Genomic DNA, 20,515 nt, shown 5'->3' on the forward strand with positions numbered 1-20,515 from the left:
ACAGCAAAAACCAGAGGCAGATGTGTGTTTGGCAAGCTCCAGGAGCTCCCTGGATGTGACCTTGTGGCGTGGAGCACAGGAACCATTGTAGGCAGTAAGGCCTGAGAGATCAGCAGGACCCTGTCTTGGGCTCTGAGGGAGATGGGAGCCAGCTGTGAGCAGGTTAGCTTTAGTTTAGAGTTCTGTGGGGTAGTTTGTTCCTTTGCAGCCTGAGAAAATGATTTTGTGTTATTTAAAATTGGAAAGTGCTACTGAGGGGGCAGGATATAAACAACAAAAAGTGGCTAAAACTGCATTCCATATGCTGTGACTTCTGACCAAACTTTAAAAAGGTCATATGTGTTTTTTAACTATTATTTAACTATTTTTAAAAATAGTATCATCGTCTAAAGAACATTTCCCTGGCGACCCTTGACTACGGAGAAAATGAAGACAATATAATTGCCTTAAAAATCTGTAAGCAGCATTACAAGAAAGGGACCATGCCGTCTTCTAACGAGACCCTGAACATTGACAGCGACATTGAGACAGGTAACGCAGCGATAATTTCATTATGTGCCTTTGTTGTCTTCTGTGGTGAGAGCAAAGCCCTCGTATGAGAGCGAACCTATTCTGGCTCCGGTAATGGGATAGGGATAGCATCTGTGGATCTCTTTGGTGTCTCTCAAAATTGTTAGTTTGGGAATAAATGCATAAGTATTCATGTTTGTTTAGTTTTTTTTCCCCCATTAGGGAGTGATTAGATTTTGAAAAAATATGTCTGTATGTATCAAATGAAATAATGTAAGCAAAAAATGCCTTGCATACTTGTTTTTACTACCTACAAAGTATGTAAGTGCTCTTTAAAGGTGAATTGTGATTACAAACTTTCTCTTTTAGGAGATTGCTTGACAAAACGTTAACAGCTAATCATGTAGAACTGTTGTGTACCACTCTGTTAGGAACGTAAAAGAATACCATATGTAATGTGTAAATGCAAAATGTTTGACCCAGAACTTTGTCATTCATTCAACAAACTTCTGGATGGCCACTGTTCCCACGGTGTTCACAGTGGCTGTACTAGGGTTGCAAAGATTATTCCATTATGGCTCCTCAAGTTACTGTCAAGGGGGTAAAATTGCGACGTATGCAGTCGAGGGGAGAGATAAAGAATGTGCACTTCTGCCCCTTTCAATGCTTTATTCACTCAAATTACTCAGTACAATTTCACTCTATAGGTTCTTAATCAAGAAAATGACAATCCTTAATGCCAAGCACTGCAATAGACATAATCAATTCACAGCAAACAATTCTAGATTAATTCTAAGCACTGCAAAACACACTTAATCATGACAGGCTAATGACAGACATTCCCTCTGCATGCTAAGTTCAGAAGTCTTAAGCCTTAGGCTTTATGTCCAGCTGATGCACACTCACTCAGACCACGGTGATCAGGTCTGGAACCAAGGCAGGCTTTTCCTGGCATGGAGTGGAGACTGGTTGAGGAGAGGGTCGTAGGGAGAAGTGGTGGCTCTCACCAAGGTGCAGACAAGGTGGGTAGAGTTTGAGAGCTGTGAGGATCACTCAGAGGCTCAGGAAACGGTGACAAGTGATGAGATGTCAGGTCTTCATCAGGCTCTCCAGCTTGAGTGCATACTTGCTTCGGCTGGCTGAATCCCTGTTCATCAGCTCTATTATTTATACTAAATTTGGGGGCTTTTGACCCCCCTTTCAGTCCTTATCAGCTACCACCAGATTTCTCCATGACGTCATTTACCCTGGGGTCAGATACGTCTGGTCTGGTAGTCTTCACCCGGATCTTCGCCTTTCCTTCTTCTCAGGTGAGGATAGCCTGCCAGAGGCTTCACTCTGTTTATCAGATTGAGGGGAAGTAACTTGTTTGTGGCATACTGGAGGGCTTTGTTGGAAGTGCCTGGTGAGTCTGCAGGTTTCAAACTGGAGTTTTTAAAATGGAGTTGCTTAGGCTCAAGCCTAAAGCCATCCTCACACTAACGATATGGAGTAGTGGTCTTAATATCAGCTTAAATTTGGAAGTTTTTTTTAAAAATGGGGTGTTAACACAGTTAATCTGACTGTATGTCCTACAACCTGATTTTAAGGTGCCTTGGTAACACAAGAGGAGAACACTCCTGCAAGACACTGTTTTTAAACTCAGTCTGCCTGTTTAGAATCTCTATGTGAGTAAATATGTTCCAGAAAATTTTGACTTGGGAAGAAGAAGCCTAAGCCATATAATCTGGGGTCCAGGTGCTGCATGGCTCCAAGGTTGCTCTCAGAGACCTTTTAGAGGATGTTGTTTGGTTCTGTAGCCAACAACATTGAAATGTTGTCTTATGGCTCTGGAAGCACTGCCTCACCTGAGACCGATCTGGTAGTCCATCTACAAAGGGCTAATCTTGATTCCTCTGAATGTTTTACGTGGGTGCCCAGCCATGCCCTCCTTGTAGGTGATTCCTGTATCTGAGGTAGGAGGACTCACAGGTAGACTAATGGCTTGTCCTGTCACCCTGATTGAATGACAAAACCCCTCAAAGTTCTGCTTCAAGTAAGCTACAAGTCATTTACCCTTTGGAAAATGTGTGACTAAAAGTGGCTGCACCATACAGCTGTTGTTCAGTGATTCAGATGCTGTTTTTCTCAATTGACTTGGAAAATTGGTTAAAGAAATGTGGCCAAAGTCAATATCACTGGCTAGGTAGGATGGGCAGGGCTGCAAAGCAGGATTTATTTATACGATTAGACAGTAGTGCCTTTGTTCGTTTCCTTTCTGCAAGAATATGGATTTTTTTTTTTAACTAAAGGAGAGGGGTTTGTTTTTAATTTGACTTTGTTTAGAGAGATTTTTTAAGCAGGTTAATTTTATTCTTTGACTTAACAATTAAAACTTATCAAAGAGAATCTTACAACATATCAAAAAGGTATAAAGACTTTAAAAAATACTTGCTATTTGATTTTAAACCCTTTTTGGACACAGTGGAGGAAGCCTGCAGATGATACAAATAGGAATTGCATTTGACTTCGGCCGTGTGACGTGAGAGTTTAAGTAGGTGAATTGATGGAAGCCGTCCTAAGTTAGCTGCTCATACTTTCTGCATTTCCTTTACTACTGAGAATCATCCTTCCTTGTGCTGAATGTAGACATCGGCCTGTGCACCCAGATTTCCTGGTGGTTTTCTATTTAGTTGTAGTTGGCTGTGTAGATCAAGCTAAGTTTCCCTTAATTAATATTGATGGCTATATCCCTCCCATTTCTGCCTCTAGAATGGTAGCTTTCCAGTTCAACCTTATTGAAAGAATTATTAGGAATCCTATAAAAAAAGAGATTCCCCCTCCCCCCAATATTTAAGTGGCTATTATTTTAGTACAGGTCAAATATTCCTTATCCATAATGCTTGAGAATAAAAGTGTTTCAGATTCCAGATTCTTTCGGATTTTTCATATACATAATGAAAAAGATACTTGGTGGGGGGGGCAAGTCTAAACATGGCATGCTATACATCTTATACTCATAGCCAGAAGGTAATTTTATACAGCATTATTAGCATAACTTCATTTTGACTGTTACCCATCAAGTGAGTTCAACTGTGGAATTTTTTACTTGTATCAAGTTCGTGCTCAAAATGTTTCAGATTTTGGAGCATTTCAGATTTTGGATTTTTGGGTCAGGGATGCTCACCCTATATGATATTTTATTTTCAGTAGTGCACTACAGTTGCACTAAAGAACTTCACTAAAAACTTGCACTTTTCTTTTTAGTGCAGTTTTAGTTTCTGTAATGCATCTGTAGTGCAATTGCTCATGTTCTTCTCTCCACATGAGTCATGATGATTGCTTCATTATTTTCCTGTCTACTTTAAGAATGTGTCTCACCTGTGCTCCTTCTAAGAGGGCTGTTATTTCATTGGCCAAAGTATTCTGCTCTGTAAATAAGATTCATTTGAACAGTGAGGCTGTTGTGTTATATATCTGCTTGTTCTGCTGGAGATTTGATATTTTACTTGGGGCATTTGCCATCTTAAAAAAAAAAAATCTCTCTTGTTGCCATCAGGTGCTGGCGACCTCAGTGGCAATTACTGTAGTGCAAGGTCACCAGATTTCAGAGTTCTGAAAATGAGTTGGGATAATGTGTAGCTCAATAACTACAAAGTAATGCTGAATTTGAACAGTTAAGCAGATTTTTACAAGGCAAGTTTTACAAATAGCATAAAGTTAATTGACAAAATTCTGACCTATTTCCATGAATCTAAGATGCCATCAATTTAAAAACATCCAACTGATTTAGAGATGTTTAAAGCAAAATAGTATATATCTTACAGTGAAGAAATACAGAAGAAAAAGACCCAGGACTATGTCTTGCACATCTGTCTTAAACACATTATTTCTTTCGGAATGTAGTCATTCATTCAGATTGATTTAATTGATATTTTTAAATTCATCTTAGGATAAAAATATTAGAGTTAGAAGCACCTTAATTATCAAAAGTGTGGCCTTCCTTTTACAGTTGAGAAAACTGCTATTCCTTCAAACTAGGCAACTAAGCCAAAGTCATGCAATCATAGTGGCAATAGGTCTTTGCTACTCACATACCAGCAACATGAGCATCCCTGGGGGAGCTTGTGAGAAGTGTAGAACTTCAGGCCCCACCCTCGAGCTCCTGAGCCAAGTGTGCATCCCAACAAGATCCCTGTGATTCACGCACATTGCATTTCTGAGGCTCAGGTTCAGTGTTTTCCAACTAAACATCTTTAACTTCCCACAGACTTACCTTTTGAGTGACTTCACTTCATTTTCTGTATTCCATCTGCACCTCCCGTCTTCAGTGACTTCAGCATGTAGCATAGATACCTTTGTCCACCCTATCACTTCCTCACAAAAGCTGTCAGGACACTTGCCTGTCTTTTTTCCACCTGAATCCTGTTAACAGTGAATTGTTCCTAACTTGCTCCATTCCCTACTCACTGCCTCAGGGTTGGTGCCTCCTGGAGAGGTGTGACAGAGCAGGACACTGTCTTCTGGCCTCCCCGTTCCATGTTCCTTGCATCTCTTTCCTGCAATCCTCTCCCCTGTGTCCCAAAGGAGTGCAAGGGGAGGCCACAGTTAAAGCCTCGCCTACACGGCAGGTGACACTCCTCTGTCTCTAAGAAGTCATGCCCTTTCTCTGGGGCACCCAGACCTACACCTCTCACCTGAGTTCCTTCTGAGCTCCAGACTGTTCATGTGTTCAGCTGGCTGCTTGACAACCTCACTGTGATGTCTGGAAGGAATTTCAAACCTGTGTCTAAAACAAAAGGCTTCAGACCTCCCCATCTCCCCACCCACCCCTGGCCCTAGCTGTTTCTTTCTCAGTCTTTCCCCTTTGGAAAATGATAACAGCATTTTTGTTTTCCCAGTTGCTCAAGCCCCTTGCTTGAATGTGTTGATTTCTTTATTTCTACAATCACCACTCTAATCCATGCTGCTCCTTGCTCCTAGATTGTTCTCCTGATTCTGGTCTTATTTCTACCCTTCCCTGCCCAGCTCCCATGCAACCAGAGTGGTTTTTAAAAATAAAATGTAAATTGGGCCATATCATTTTCTGGCTTCAGAGTGGCTCCCCATTCCATTGAGAATAAATCTGTGTCCCTATGAGAGCTGGCCGCCTACCTGTTGCACCAAGCTCCTCATAACTCTGTCCTCAGTTCCCTGTTCAGTGTCTTTTCTGTTTGAGGAATGAGCCTGGCTCTTTCTTGCCTGGAGTCCTTACTGCTTGCTGGCTTCCCATGCACAGTACTCCCCCTGGATCTATGCATGGGTGGTTCTTCCTCCTTCAGCAAAAGGTTTCAGTTCAAATACCTTTAGCTCCTCCAGGGTCATTCTGTGACCACGTGTCCTTGACTAGGGCCACCCCAACAAGTTATTCACATCACTTTGTCTTCACTGTCTTATACCTTGAATCATTTTTTGTGTATATGTGTGTGTGTGTGTGTGTGTGTATATTGTTTTTGAATCATCATTTACCTCCACTACTGGGAGGTAAGCTCCACAGAGGCCACATCTGTCCTTTTATTGCTTACCTCCAGTGCCCAGCACAGTGCTTGGTTTTCAGCAAGTATTTACTGAATAAATGAAGAGTCAGGTGGGGAGCCTGGACCTTTGATGCTCTTCTAAAACACATGTTCAGAGGTCAGCTTCAGCAGGGCTCCTGACCTGGAACCAAGAGCAGGTAGATTTAAATTTTGGATAGACACCAGCCAGTTGTGTGACCTTAAGGAGATTCTTGACTGCTCTGTGCCTTGGTTTGTTCACTTGTAAAATGGCAGCAACAGTGCCCATCTCACAAAGTGGCTTTAAGGTTTAAATGGAAAGATGCATTAAATGAGAGATATACAGCCCTAGCACATTTCCTATAGTATGCTGTTGAGTTGTCTCTTCAGCTCCCGTGTCCCATGTTTGGCTCAGGATGTCTGACTTTTATAAAAAGCAGTGTGTCCCACACATTGAGACATCTTTTAAGTGTCGGTTGTCTGGTAGGCAGCAAGTGTTTGGTGATGTAATATGGTTGTGCTCTTGCTCTCAAAGACCTTGTGCTCTAGTTAGAGGGATAAGGAAACAAATAAGGAGCTGAAAACCTGGGATGCCATTCTGAAAGAATGAACCATTGAGTATATAAGATGCTGGAGGACTTGCTGGTGCCAGGCACTGTAGTTTAGCCAGCAGCAAGCACGGGCTTCATAAATGAAGGTTCAGAAATCCCAAGGGAGTTTGAATTAAAGAGACAGACTCTAATTACCTTTAAACCAGCTCCAGGACGGCTTCTCCCACCTCCAGCCTCTAACTACCTATGAGGGTAGCGAGGTTTACTGAAGAGGCCAGTGAGAGAGAGAGAACACGCCAGGGAGTGGGCTTTTATTGGGGAACAAAAAATTCTGGGGAAAATCCCATCCAATGAAGATGAAGGGGGGCAGTGTCCCAAGGTCAGGTGCGATGATTGGATCTTCAGGAGTAGTGGCCAGACACACCTCCACACAGACAAGGCCTTGGACCTGAGAAGGGTGGGGAAAGCTCTGGACACAAGGATGTGCCTAAGCGCCTCTGGACCAGCCAGGGAGGTAACTCAAATCACCTGCGAGGATGGCCTCCCACACTCTAGTAGGTCCTGACTTCTCCATGTCAAAGACAGCACAGAAGGCACAGCCATAGCTGGGGGGATTCGGCCAGGCTGGCCTCCACCAGTTCTGTTACCAGGTCACCTTGACAGGTGCTCACCTCTCGACCTCTTGGCTTTACTAACGTGTAACCCAAGGGTGTTGGGCTCCATGATAATGAGACTAATTTTTATGGGAGGCTTTTGGGATTATTCTTCTATAGTTTATAGCTGATAATTTGTTCTTACTTGCATGCAACCTGGGCTCCTTTTCCTTCTCTTTTTAATTTTAAAGAAAGTGTCAGACCTAACAGGAAAGTAACAGAGTATCACAAAGATATCCTGTGTTCTCTTCGTCCGGATTTCCCAAATACTAATGTCTTATCTTATTTACTTTTTCTTTGTATGTATAAATATTTTTCCTGAAGGCATAGATATGCTGTTTCTTTGCTTAAAAATACTTCAGTGCGCATTTTTCCCCAAACAAAAACATTCTAGGTGATCTCTGTTTAGTGCTCAAAGTGAAGAATTAACACTGATGTAAAACCATAATACACAAACTCTATTCTCAACTCATCAATTATCCTAACGATCTTTATAGCTGTAGAGAAACTGTTCCCTACTCCTGGGATCCCATCCAGATCATATCTTGCCTTGTGCTATTATGTCTTTAGTTTTTTTAAAATCTAGAGCAAAAGAAATTTGCTTGGATTTGTTTTTCTTTTATGGTCTTGGCTCTTTTTTTGTGTACTGGGGATTGAACCCTGGCTACTTTACCACTGAGCTACAGCCCCACCCCACTCTTTTTTTAAAAATGTTTGAGACAGGGTCTTACTGATTTGCTAATGCTGGCCTTGAACTTGCAATACTTCTACCTCAGCCTGCCAAGTTGCTGGAATTACAAGTTGCTTGGCATGATCTTGACATTTTTAATTTTTTAAATTTTGATACTAGGGATTAAACCCATGGGTGCTTAACCATTGAGCTATACCCCAGTCTTTTTTAGTATTATTATTATTATTATTATTATTTGGAGACAGGGTCTCACTAAATTGCTGAGGCTGGCTTTGAACTTGCAATCCTCCTGCCTCAGCTTCCTGAGCCACTAGGATCACAGGCCTGTGCCACTGCATCCAATCTCTTAATATTTTTAAAGAATGGACTGTTCTGCACTTTGGGAGTTTGTTTGCTCGGGACTGGGTTGAGGTAGTGACTTGGGGCAGGAATAGCACGTATCGGCTGCATCCTTGGCACCATGGTGGGAGGCACAGCCTGTGTATCTCATGACTGATGTTAACTTTGGTCACTGGGGAAGTGTAGGGTCTGCCAGGTTCTCCATGGAAAGGTCGCTATTCTTCCTCTGTTAATTAGTAAATATTGTCTGGGGAGGTATTTTGAAACTTTCTAAGTAGCCTGCTTCACATGGCACTTCCGGGCGCTAGTTTTAGCAACCCATGTCTGTCTGACGGTTCCCTTGCTTGTCCTGGCCTTTCCCTAGACTGCACTAACTTGGATCTTCAGACACTCGACAAGGACCCTCAGGACTGGATGCAGTCCCCGTTCTTCAGTCTGGAATTCCATCGGTAAACACAATTTCAAGTCTCATTTCCCAGGAGCTGAGGGAGGGGGAAGGAGGGTGGACAAGTAAAACTGTGACATTTTACACCTTTTAATATGTTTTGTTCAGGCTCTTACAAGTTGAAATCTCCTTTCACCTTAAAGGCATTGACCTACAGACGATTCATTCCCGTGAGTTACCCGACTGTTACATCTTCCGGAACACGGCAAGTGCCTTGGTTTTACTAAGCCACTTTCTACTGCTCTCTCTGCTTTTGTAGCTGCAGAGTATAAATCACACCAAGAGACGTTCCATGTGGCTGTGTTTTAAATAGTTCTAGTGGCAGTTGATGGTGTCCGTGGTCCAGGGACCATGACCTCTGAAGAAGCTCTTTGTTTCTAACCTGAGTGGAGTTTTCAAAGTTGGCTTTGACCTTCTACTCTTCTGAAATATCCAAAGAGATGCTTCTGATATGTATTTTCAGTCTCTGGTACTTTCCCCAGCTTCCAAGGGAGATCTCTGAGAATGTCCTATGAGTATTTTCAAACCCACCATTAATAAATACTATGAGTCCCTACTATGCACCAGGCATTGTGCTATGCCCTCCAGGCACGTGTCCCACCCCCAAGCTTATAGACTGGAGGAGAGAGCAGACAGAAAGATAAGTCAATAGGTAAGTCATTATAAATTGCCTTGTTTGGTATCTTCCCCCATTTTCTCCACAGACAGTGTAATTTGTAAATAGAGGTTTATTTGGCTCATAGTTTGGGAGCCTAAGAAATCCAAGCTGGCGGGGCTGCATCTGGCAAGGGCCTTCTTGCTCTCATGACATGGTGGAAGGCAGCACACGGTGGGAGAGCACATGAGAGAGCAAGAGGGGCCGCTTTAGGGAACAACTACCCGCTCCCACAGTAATGACATGAAGCCATTCATGGGGACAGAGCCCTCACGACCTAGTCACCTCCTATTAGGTCCCCTCCCCATCACTGTTGCCTTGGGTTTGAACTTTCCAACATGTGGATTTTGGGGGAGACACATTCAAGCTGCAGCATGTGGTAAGGAGGGTTGGTTCTGGACAAGAAAATAATGGTTATTGCTCTGAGCTGGGTGGGCAGGGCTGCCCTGGGATCCTCTGGAGGACAAGGACAGAGGCAGGAGAGAATCAGGGGGGAGAAGAGCCTGCAAGGATGGGTCACTTATGGCTTTGTCATGACATGGGCAGCAATGGGGGGATCAAAGCATTGGCTTTACATTTTTGTTTAGTTCTTTGGACTTTGCTCAAGTTTCCAAAGGCTTGAGGGAAGTAATTTAGGGAAGTAATTCTGGAAGCCATCATAGCTCAAAGGTGGGAAGTGGGCTGGTCTGAGTTATCTCTCGAGCTCTGGCTGGTCTCAGTGATGTTCTGGATTACACAGAACTTGGCTTGTGATCAGGGATGCTCAGGTGTGTAGGTTTGGTCACCTATACATTCAGCTCTCCCAGCTCTTTTATTTGGATTTCTCAATATGTTTACCCTAAGAACTCCTCAGCATGCATCATGTATAAACCTTGAATGATGTACATGACTGACTTGGGTTCTATAATGTTGAAAAGTGAAGGTACTAGGACATTTTAAGTTCAGCCTGCAGCCCTGGAACAAGTCTGTAATTTCTGAAAACATTGCGTATGGCTCCTGAGGCAAACAGAAAAAGAATTTTCAGTCTAATAAAAGTCTAGGATTTCATACCCATAGGAAAGAATGGAAGCAAATGCTTTTAAATGCCATTCTGGGTAGCTGGGCACAGTGGTGCATGCCTATAATTCCAGTGGCTCAGGAGGCTGAGGCAGGAAGATCACAAGTTCAAAGCCTGTTTGAGCAACTTAGTGAGGCCCTAAGCAACTTAGTGACATCCTATCACAAAATAAAATATAAAAAACAGCTGGGGATATGGCTTAGTGGTTAAGCACCCCTAGGTTCAATCCCCAGTACAAAAAACTAAAAAAAATAAAAATAAAAATAAATGCCTTTTAAAAAAAAATAATGAGGGTCATTGTGTTCTCTTGTCAAAGATTGGTGACTTCATATTTTAGTTCCTGGGATTACTAATAGAATCTTGTGAAGAAATCATGTGGTAAGGATGTTTTTATCAGTATATTTTTCTTTGGGTCAGCACAGTTTGGATGCCCCTACTTTTAAAAGCAGAGTTGACCCAGTGAGTCTTAATTTCTGCTGAGCGATAACCTCTCAATCTCCTTGTGTCTCCAGATCACCTTCGATAATAAAGCGCACAGTGGCAAAATCAAAATCTATTTTGACAGTGACGCTGATATTGAAGAATGTAAAGACCTGAACATATCTGGCTCTAGTAAGTATGCGCTCTGCTTGGCCTTTGCGGATTATGGGATGGATTTCAACACTTTATTTTGGGATTTGGAGTATCTGAGTGGTTGATTTGGATGGTGATAGGGGGAAAGGGTTCTGGAAGTCCATGTATTGAAAATCGGACTCTGTGATACATGTCCCACAGCTCTGAGCTTTTCATTCAGCAAGTGTTGATTACTCCTCTGCTAGAAGTCATGTGACTTGGTGGTTAGGCACTCCAGCTCTGGAGCCAGATGGCCTGGGTTTGAATCCCAGTCCTGTTTATCTGTGATCTGGGGCAACTTTTTTAACTTCTCTGTCTCAGTACCTTTCTCTGAAAAAAATGAGGAGTCATGATGGTGCTTACCTTCCAGGAAGTCAGATATCAAAGGATTAGTATGGGAAGCAAAGCTCTGAGAACAGAAGTGGGTGTATATGAATTGCTAGGTTCTGTGGTGAAAAGATAAAAACGAAAGGCTTAGTGAGGGAGAATTATGTGCTGATAAAATCTCTAGTGTGTTTCTGGTGGGTATAGGTGAGGGGTGTGCTGGAGAAATGAAGAGAAAGCAAGCAAAAGATATATTCGACTGGGATAGAGTGGGAAGTAAAATTTAAATGATTCTTTGAAGAAGGTATGTTTTTGATCTGAGCCTTAGACAATGGAGGAAGAGGATCAAGGCCTCAGAGCCCAGATTGTCACTTGTACAAATGTGGGGTCATCTGTTCAGTCAGTATATGAAAAACACCTCTTAATGCACATGTTTAAATGGGCTATGTGGACCTCGCCCGTTTTGCCCAGTGAGGGGCCGAAATGATGTCAGTGGTGGATGGTCAGCATTTTTTTTTTCTTTAATTGGCAAGCTTTGTTTGGATGAACTTCCTTTTAACCAGAATGAAATAAAATGTAAAATACCTGTGGTTTTCATTTTAGTTTTTTTTTAAAAAACAAGTAGCTTTGTGGCCTGCTACTTTTCAGTTGTATAAGACAACCTGATGATTTCGCCTTTTTTAAAAGTTTGGGTTTTAGTAGTTCCTCCGATCAGAATGGACAGTTTGGGTTTCTGTTTAAAAGGGGTTCCTATTTCCAGTAGGTACCACTTTCACAGATTGGCACAGGTCAGATGCATGTTTTGCAAGTCCGAGTATGGGTTGCATCTATTTTCTATGGAAAAAAAAACCCAAACAAACAAACAAAAACGCAACCTAATCTTTGTTGCATCTAAATTGGGATTAGGAATAGTCAGTATGAAGGTCAAAATGAGGGAATGAGTGGTAGATCAAATCTGTCTCCAAAGCAGCTGCTTCCACACAGACCCTGGGGTTTTTCTGCCTATGCGCAGCGCGGGGCCGCGTGGCTCCCTCCTGTGGTCAACAAGGAGAAACACAAACCTCACACCACAGAGTGAAAACAGTAAAAATTTACATGTGTTTCTTTAGAATTGCATCCTAAGAAGCCATTATTTGTCACTAGGAGAATAAGAATTTAAAATAAAATGAGGGGATGTGAAATACTTAAAAATCGGAAGTTTGGAATACAGTTTAGGAAATTTCCCCCGCCTCATGTGAAGCTGTCTAGTGGGTTGAGATTTCCCTGGTTTGGGGGAAGGGGGAGGAGGGCAAGGGTGACATCTGGTGGGCTCCTGATGCTACTCCAAGGTGTTCTGAGTTTTCTTTCACATACACTTCTCTCTCCTTCTTGCCATTATCTGTATTATCTCAAAGCACAATATGAGGAAATATCCCTTTTCACATCCAAAACTCATGTTGACTTTAATGACTTCGATGCCCATCTCCACATGTATTACAATCTTCCTTAAGTTTTTTTTTTAGTTTGTTCTAATCAGTTATACATGACAGCAGAATGCTCTTCGATTCATTGTACACAAATGGAACACAATTTTTCACTTCTCTGGTTGTACATGAAGTAGGGTCACACCATTTTTTGCAATCATACTTATACCTAGGGTAATAATGTCTATCTCATTCCCTCATCTTTCCTACCCCATACCCCCTCCCCTCTCCTTCCTCCCCTTTGCCCAATCTACAGTTCCTCCATTCATCTCATGGCCCCCCATTATGGATTAGCATCCACTTATCAGAGTAAACATTTGGCCTTTGGTTTTGGGGGGTTGGCTTACTTTGCTTAGCATGATGTTCTCCAACTCCATCCATTTACCTGCGAATGCCATAATTTTATTATCTTTTATTGCTGAGTAATATTCCATTGTGTATACATGCCACAGTTTCTTTTTCCATTCATCTATTGAAGGGCATCTAGGTTGGTTCCACAGTTTGGCTACTGTGAATTGTGCTATAAACATTGATGTGGCTGCATCAGTGTAGTATGCTGTTTTTCAGTCTTTGGGGTATAAACCAAGGAGTGGGATAGCTGGGTCAAATGGTGGTTCCATTCCAAGTTTTTAAAGGAATCTTCATACTGCTTTCCAGATTGGTTGCACCAATTTGCAGTCCCACCAGAAATGTATGAGTGTGCCAACATGTATTGTGCTTATATTCTTGATAACTTCCATTCTGACTGGAGTGTCTAACTTAAGTTTGTAAGTAGAGCAATTCAGGGATGGGAGGCTTGGACAGATTAGTGGGCAGGATTCTCCCTTGATGGGCATGTCACGGGTATTAAAAGGAAAGGGGAATTAGGTGACCCTGGGTTACAGCCCCTCAGGCAGACCAGTGGTAGGGAAGGGTGGAGTTGGGTGTGGGATACCCCTAATCAGGTCGGCAGAGCATCTTTCTGGACTAGTGTTTTCTAAACCCACATCTGGAAAATGTTCCTGTAGGGTAAGGTAGTTTCAATGGGGTGAGAAAGCAATTGTTTATAAAACTCCACTTTTTTTTTTTAACACACCAGACTTGTCTTTTCAGTAATTCAAGGACAAATAGAATGCAGGATTCTCTGTTGGGAGGGCTGGTTTATCTTTCTAGGTCTGTTTATTTTCCTATCTGCAGATTAGGCTCAATACAAGCAGTCTCAGGTTTTGTTCTAGGAATAGGTCATAAAGAAAGTTACCAGAAACTGTCTTTGCCTTTCATAGGATTTTCTGACTCCTCTTCCCAAGAACTTCCCATTTTCTCTGCCCTATTCCATAGGCCCAAGGGTACAGGAGGGCTGTGTTGTGGTAGAGCTATGTTGTCTTATTATCTGTCTGTCAGATGACATTTCAAGATAACTTAAATTTCTTCAGTATAAAATGGCTAAAAGCAGCTGTGAGCATTTGGTGCTGGGTATTCACTTTCCATAGGTTGTTGTACCTGGCTCCACAGGACAGTTCTATGGGAGCAGATGCTGCCCACACTGTTTTGTAGCAGAGGAGCCTGAAACTTAGCTGGGTAGAATCATTTGCTCTGTGAATCACATTTACTAGCCAGCTGTGTTCCTGCCCTACTGGATGAGCCACTTTGCCCTCCGACACTGGTCCAGGGTTGCTCACATCCTTGTGTTATTAAATCTGAGGGTGCTCTGGTCCTTCTCTTAATGCCTCCTCTGCTGAAGGTCGCCGTGGAGCACTCTGACCTAGACTCTCCTCTGAAGGTCGCTTGTCCCTAGTCCAAGTCATCCTTTCTGGTCTTGATTGTCCAGACTGAACTCAGTTTACCCAAGGCAGAAAACTGTCATTCAGTCTTATTTGTCCTCCTTCCCTAGGTCCACCTGAGGACCAGCTCATGACCCTCCTTCATTTCTCACAACTCTTTGCTTTCTCTTGACCCTCTGCCTCTGACTTGGCTCAGATTTTCGTAAGCTCTAATTTAGATCACTCAGTGTTCTTCTCATGTTCTGCATGAAGCTCTTCACTTATTTGTGAGCTTGCTAAAGCATTATGCTAGGCACAAGTGCTATATTTTAACAGTGCTCGGGGACCCTGCTTCACAGAGACAGCCAGTCATTTGCTGGGGAAGACGGACACTGAATGATCAAATGGTAAGCACGGAGGGTGTTTGCTCCTGTTATTTCCCCAGGGCTCTTCAGAGTGCTTTTCATACATGAACTTTTGTAATCTTCACAACAGCCCCGTGATATTGGTCTTATTGTTGTTGTTGTTGTTAACTTTTGCCTTTCTATCTACTTCTCAGAGGAAATGGAGGCTTAGGATTAGTGACTTCCCTGAGACCCAAGCCATCAGGCTCCAGAGATTTACGTCCTTTCCCATTTTTTATTGTCTTTGTGCTCTACAACATGTCTTCTTTGAGGATATAAGATCAGTGTCTTTGGGTGTGTGTAGCTGTAGCCAGTGCTATGGAAGGACATAAGAGTGGCTAATAGAGATGAGAATTTAGGAAATTTTGTTCTGAGAAGGAGTGGGGGTTTAATCTGAAACTGGACACTGAAAATGAATAACCTGGGCATATGTGTGTAGGGAGAGAGGTGCTGTCCCAGGCAGAGGGAACAGGATGTGCAAAGTCCCTGAGGTGAGCGGACAGAAGAAGGAGGACCAGTGTGGCCACAGGGTAGGGTAGGAGAAGGTAGTGATTGGAGTGTGGGATGCTCCCATAAATTCTGAGGAGAAGCTCAAGGTACAGTTTCATTTCCCTCTGGCACATTCTCCCTGCTCCTGTGTATTCCAGAACAAAAATCTGATTACCACTGTCCTCCTCATTTCCATTCCAAGAAGTTATTTCTTGTACATGCAGAAAACATTTATCAGACCAGCACTCTCCACTGGGAACGTGAGCAGGGAGGCTGAGAAGCAGAAATGAGGCTTCCAGGGGTGGCATTTTAATTTTTCCTCATATTAATGGCAAATTGATGTGTGAAACAACTTGGTAGGTTCGCCCAAATAGATCACCTTCTGTTGAATTCTGTGCTACAGTAAATATTTATAAGTTAATTTCAGTGCATTTATTAGCACTTTGTGTATTTTTAAACGCGTGACTCTTCACACCAGGGGATGCTTCGCCTTGCTGGCTGACTTCTGAGTGATTTCAGTGTGATCCTTTCTGATAGTTGCCATTTTGTTCTGACAAGGAACAGAAGTTTCCATTTGAACGTCTGTTCAGACTGCCCTTTTGCCTGGAAGTTATTCTCAGGTGAGATGTGTTTAGCATTTACATTCTGTTTTGTTCTTCAGTTCAGAAAAACACTCAGTATGTCCTGGTGTTTGATGCATTTGTCATTGTGATTTGCCTGGCCTCCCTCATCCTGTGCACAAGGTCTGTTGTTCTTGCTCTCCGATTAAGAAAGGTAAGTGTGTGTTTGCACTTTCTCCCTCCCATGTGGGCAGGTACCCTCAGTTTGTCCAAACAGTGGACTGCTGATGTTGGCCCTCTCTACTCTTCCTGGGGCCCTTGGCTCACTTAATTCCGTCCAATGATGGCCCCTGGAGGCTCTAACCAGCCTGGGGGGCGGGGGCGGGGAAGGAAGTACAGGTTCGGAGGAAGTCAGGTGGGAATCAGATAATGATCCTGCTTAATAGTGAGTTAACAAGTGCAGGTGCACAGAAGTGAACTCTCACGCTGTTGGGTGTTTCCAGAATAAATGAGACCGTTTTAAATTCAGGCATGAACAGAGTAATAGCATGTGTGAGCTTCATCTTTTGTCTTGAAATCAGAGTTTGTTTTGACAGGGAAGCTTGGTAAATGGGTCATAATGAAACATTAAAAACTTTCTTCTGTTTTTTAAATAGTTTAAAAATTCTCCCCTGAGTTTCACTTTATTTTTTTTACCCTCGGGGCTCTTAATGAATATATATTCCAGCTCCCTGCCAGTCTTATTCTGGTTTGTGGCATGTGTGTAAATTCCTATTGGGGTCATGGGAAATGGGAACTCATTGAAATTACCATTTGTGGAGCAAGAGTCTGTTCTATTTTCCATGATCTTGATTCAGCCAACTTACTTTGTTAACACCCATCTCTCTTACCGGCCCTCTAATCCTCTTCATATTCTGAGTACAAGGTTAAGATCCTCTCTGTGCCAAAGCGAGGGGGCACTCTGGGAACACACTCTGGAGCCAGTTCCTGTCTCAACCTCCCTGGGCCTCCATTCCTTCACCAAGAAGAGAGAATGGATAGTATCTAGTCCCCAGAGTTGTCCTCAGCTTGAATGAGTTGATAATATTCAAAGTATCTGGAACATATTGTGTGTAAGCTATTTTGACAAGAGTCTTCTGGGCCAGAGCATGTGTATTTAATGTTCGAGTTAATTTAGCAGCCACTCAAAAGCTTACTTACAGCTGGGGTAGATGATGAGGAAAAATGTGTGCCACCACCCCCACTGTGAAGTGGAACTGTCGAGTTGGGAACGATATGCCACTTCATTTTACAGGCAAGAGCACTGTTTTGCACCTATCTTCTGCTTCCCGAGGGCAATGGGATTTGTAAGGAATGCTTTTTTAAATGTTTGCTGTAGAGATTTCTAAATTTCTTCCTGGAGAAGCACAATCGACGTGTGTGTGACGCTGACCAGTGGGAGTTCATCAGTGGATGGTACGTCCTGGTGATTATCAGTGACCTAATGACAATCATTGGATCCATATTAAAAATGGAAATCAAAGCAAAGGTGAGGACAACCCATTTCAAATCTTATGTTCTTTATATTCTTCTGGATGACGTCAGGCATTTTAAGATATAAAATCTTTATGGAGACTGGTCTACTCCTCTTTTCTCACACCCATCCAAGGGAGGCCTCCTGTCTCTTACTTTCCTCATGAAGGGAGTAAGGAACCTGGTGTGCGTGGCTACTGATACTCCTATGACTATCCTCCAGGAAATTTGGTGGCATCTTTGAAATAATAACTGAAGTTTGAGAAGATTGGTTGTTTGGGCCTTATTCACCCATCCATCCATTTATGGTAGTTGCAGAAGGAGAAACTGAGCCATAAACCAATCATTTCCCCCCCGAACATGCATCAAGAGCTGGTGGTAATGACCCAAGAGTATTGGACACCCTGACAGATAAGGGCAAGGCAGGAACACTTACCAGTCTACCTGTAACTGACACATTGCAAAAATTAGTTGATTCAATCTCATCACTAGGAGATTGGCTTGAAGGAGAGCTGGCTTCCTCCTTCACCCAGCCTTCTGCCCGCCCTCCATGCTATATTGTTGATGGATCCCACCAGCCTGGCCTCCCACCACCACAGTGCCCATATTCTCCATCATGGCTGCTGCTGACTTCTTTGGGTCATTCTCTTCTGGCCTGGACTGTCCCAGCAGGCTCCATTCTCGTTTCCCATCTTCAGCCTTATTTCACTCAGATCCATTCACCCAGCTGTCAGAGTAATTTCCTCAGAAGTGTCCATCTTGCTGTTACCCTCCTTCCTACCTCTCAGGACCTACTGTAGAAGTGGCTCCCGGGTTTCCCTCATCCTGTTCTGTCTCTGTCCCTTGGCTCTGATTCTGCCTGTTCAGGACAACTTGCTGGTTCTTGGTATTTTGTGTCTGTCTGTTCAGCCTTCGTCCATTTGCCTGTGGAACTTTCTCCATCCCGTCCTGCAGGTGTAGCTCTGCTTTGGGGTCACACCCCCAAGGGAAGCCCTCTTCGACAAGCAGAGCATTGTCTCTCTCATTGCACTTAATATACTTTATTAGAATTGCATTTATGTGTTTGTGTCCTCAACAAGACCTGGAATTCCTTGAGAGTGGGATTAGCAGATCATGTTGGAATTTGCTTTCACAGGCAGCTGAATTGTATTGTTTGATATTTAATAAACACCTTCTATAATGCCTAGATTGGTGGTGAATGAGATTTCTATTTCAGACTGTATGGGAAAAAAATCAGTTCAACCCATTGAAGTACTAAAAGGAAACAAGAAACAAACATTTGGGACTGCATTCTATTTTTTGCATTCTTTTAAAAGACTTTTAGTAGCACCTATAGGGAGACAGATAGAACATTCTTTCCAATCCATCGAAAGTGAGATAAATGATTTATTGCTTTTTTTTCATTCCTTAGAATCTCACAAATTATGACCTGTGCAGCATTTTGCTTGGGACATCTACACTCTTCGTTTGGGTTGGTGTCATCCGATACCTGGGGTATTTCCAAGCATATAACGTAAGCATCTGATGCTGGGAAGGACCATTGTGGTTGGGTGGGACTCATTTCTTCTTTGGGTTCATAGCGACTTTTTTATTTCCCCCATTCTGTTAATTCCCTTATGTTTTCCAGGTGCTTATTTTAACAATGCAAGCCTCACTGCCCAAAGTTCTCCGGTTCTGTGCTTGTGCTGGCATGATCTATCTGGGTTACACCTTCTGTGGCTGGATTGTCTTGGGCCCATATCATGAGAAGGTGTGTAACACTCACTCTTCCCTCTGCACCTCAGGCCCTTGGGACCTTTATAACGGGTTTGTAGCACTTGCCTTCTAAACATTCTTCCCCAGCACTCACCTGCAATGTCAGTAAGTAGGTGTCTTTGTCATGGTTTTGTATCTCTTTTCCTTCTGGGAAGTTGAAGTGATTTTAGGATATTGAAACAAGAACTGCAGAAGTCTGGAGAGTATGCATGTCCTAGTTGTCTGTAGTAGGCTTGAGGAGTCACGCATTCACCCAACTGATCATCATGTGACAAGTGTTTGGGCATAAGGTCACTCTAGTAAAAATAAAATTGAGTGAGAAAAATTATTACAGAATCATTCTACTTCCAAGTATTAGGGTTTTCGTCCACACTAGTTGAGGAGAAGGAAGATTACCTGGAGGGCCATTTCATCTCTGATGGAAATGAGAACCATCTTTGTGAGTGCCATCTTTGTGCTGGGTTAAAGATCAGAATCTGGGTTTCAAACTATTACTGAGCTTCAGTCATCGGTACTGAGCATCATGAACTCAGAAATGCCCAAGTTATGCTAAGATATTCTTGCTTTAAATTGACAAATTTGAGACATCAGGAAATGAAACAAGGTAATTTGGGTCTTGTTTTCAAACCACAAAAGTAAAAGTAATGATCATAGCTTCAGTTTTTCTTCCACGGACCCATGACTGGAATCACAGGAGCTAACACTTGCTGTTTCTGTGTTGGACACCGTGCGGGGCATTTCTGTGTTCTTTTTTATTTCATCCCTACAACTGCCTGGGGTGCTAGTATCCTCAGGCACTTTACAGGGGAAAAGAGGCCCAAATGCAAAGGATTGTTTCTAAGTTTGTGTAACAGTGTAACCCTAAGTTTTGACCACAATTAAGTGCATTAAACAAATATGTGATCAGCTGTGGTGGTTCACAAAGAGGAAAGTTATCCTTGAAGCTCAAGCCTTCTCTGTTATACAACCAAAATAAAATCTAGAAACTAGTAACCCAGGCTTTCCTCTCTGAATGTCTGGCATACTATGTGCAAAGGGAATTACTATTTTTCCTATTTGAGACACTATATAAGATAGACAACTTCGGGGTTAATAATAAACCTTGGTAATCTTATTGCTTTTCCAATTTCATGTCACTGCTTTGAAGGTGACTCATGAGTAAAAATTGTTCTCTGATATGATATCTATGATCTGGAGAACTGGTTGTCTCCGTGACTAGGAAAATTTACATTTTTGCTCCTTA

The 20,515-nt window shown here is 42.6% G+C and overlaps 1 protein-coding gene across 1 annotated transcript in view; it reads left to right on the forward strand.

Annotated features, from left to right (window-relative positions):
- Mcoln2 (mucolipin TRP cation channel 2) overlaps nucleotides 1-20,515 on the forward strand; it is a 54,930-nt gene that overhangs the window by 23,365 nt on the left and 11,050 nt on the right. Inside the window, exons 4-11 of the mRNA XM_076862230.1 lie at nucleotides 378-531; nucleotides 8,622-8,706; nucleotides 8,811-8,907; nucleotides 10,927-11,026; nucleotides 16,107-16,219; nucleotides 17,384-17,533; nucleotides 18,929-19,030; nucleotides 19,145-19,267. Of these exons, the coding sequence (XP_076718345.1) occupies nucleotides 378-531; nucleotides 8,622-8,706; nucleotides 8,811-8,907; nucleotides 10,927-11,026; nucleotides 16,107-16,219; nucleotides 17,384-17,533; nucleotides 18,929-19,030; nucleotides 19,145-19,267 (924 nt within the window). The remainder of the gene's footprint in view (nucleotides 1-377; nucleotides 532-8,621; nucleotides 8,707-8,810; nucleotides 8,908-10,926; nucleotides 11,027-16,106; nucleotides 16,220-17,383; nucleotides 17,534-18,928; nucleotides 19,031-19,144; nucleotides 19,268-20,515) is intronic.

The sequence above is a fragment of the Callospermophilus lateralis genome, chromosome 7 (assembly GCF_048772815.1).
Source record: "Callospermophilus lateralis isolate mCalLat2 chromosome 7, mCalLat2.hap1, whole genome shotgun sequence".
NCBI lineage: Eukaryota > Metazoa > Chordata > Mammalia > Rodentia > Sciuridae > Callospermophilus > Callospermophilus lateralis.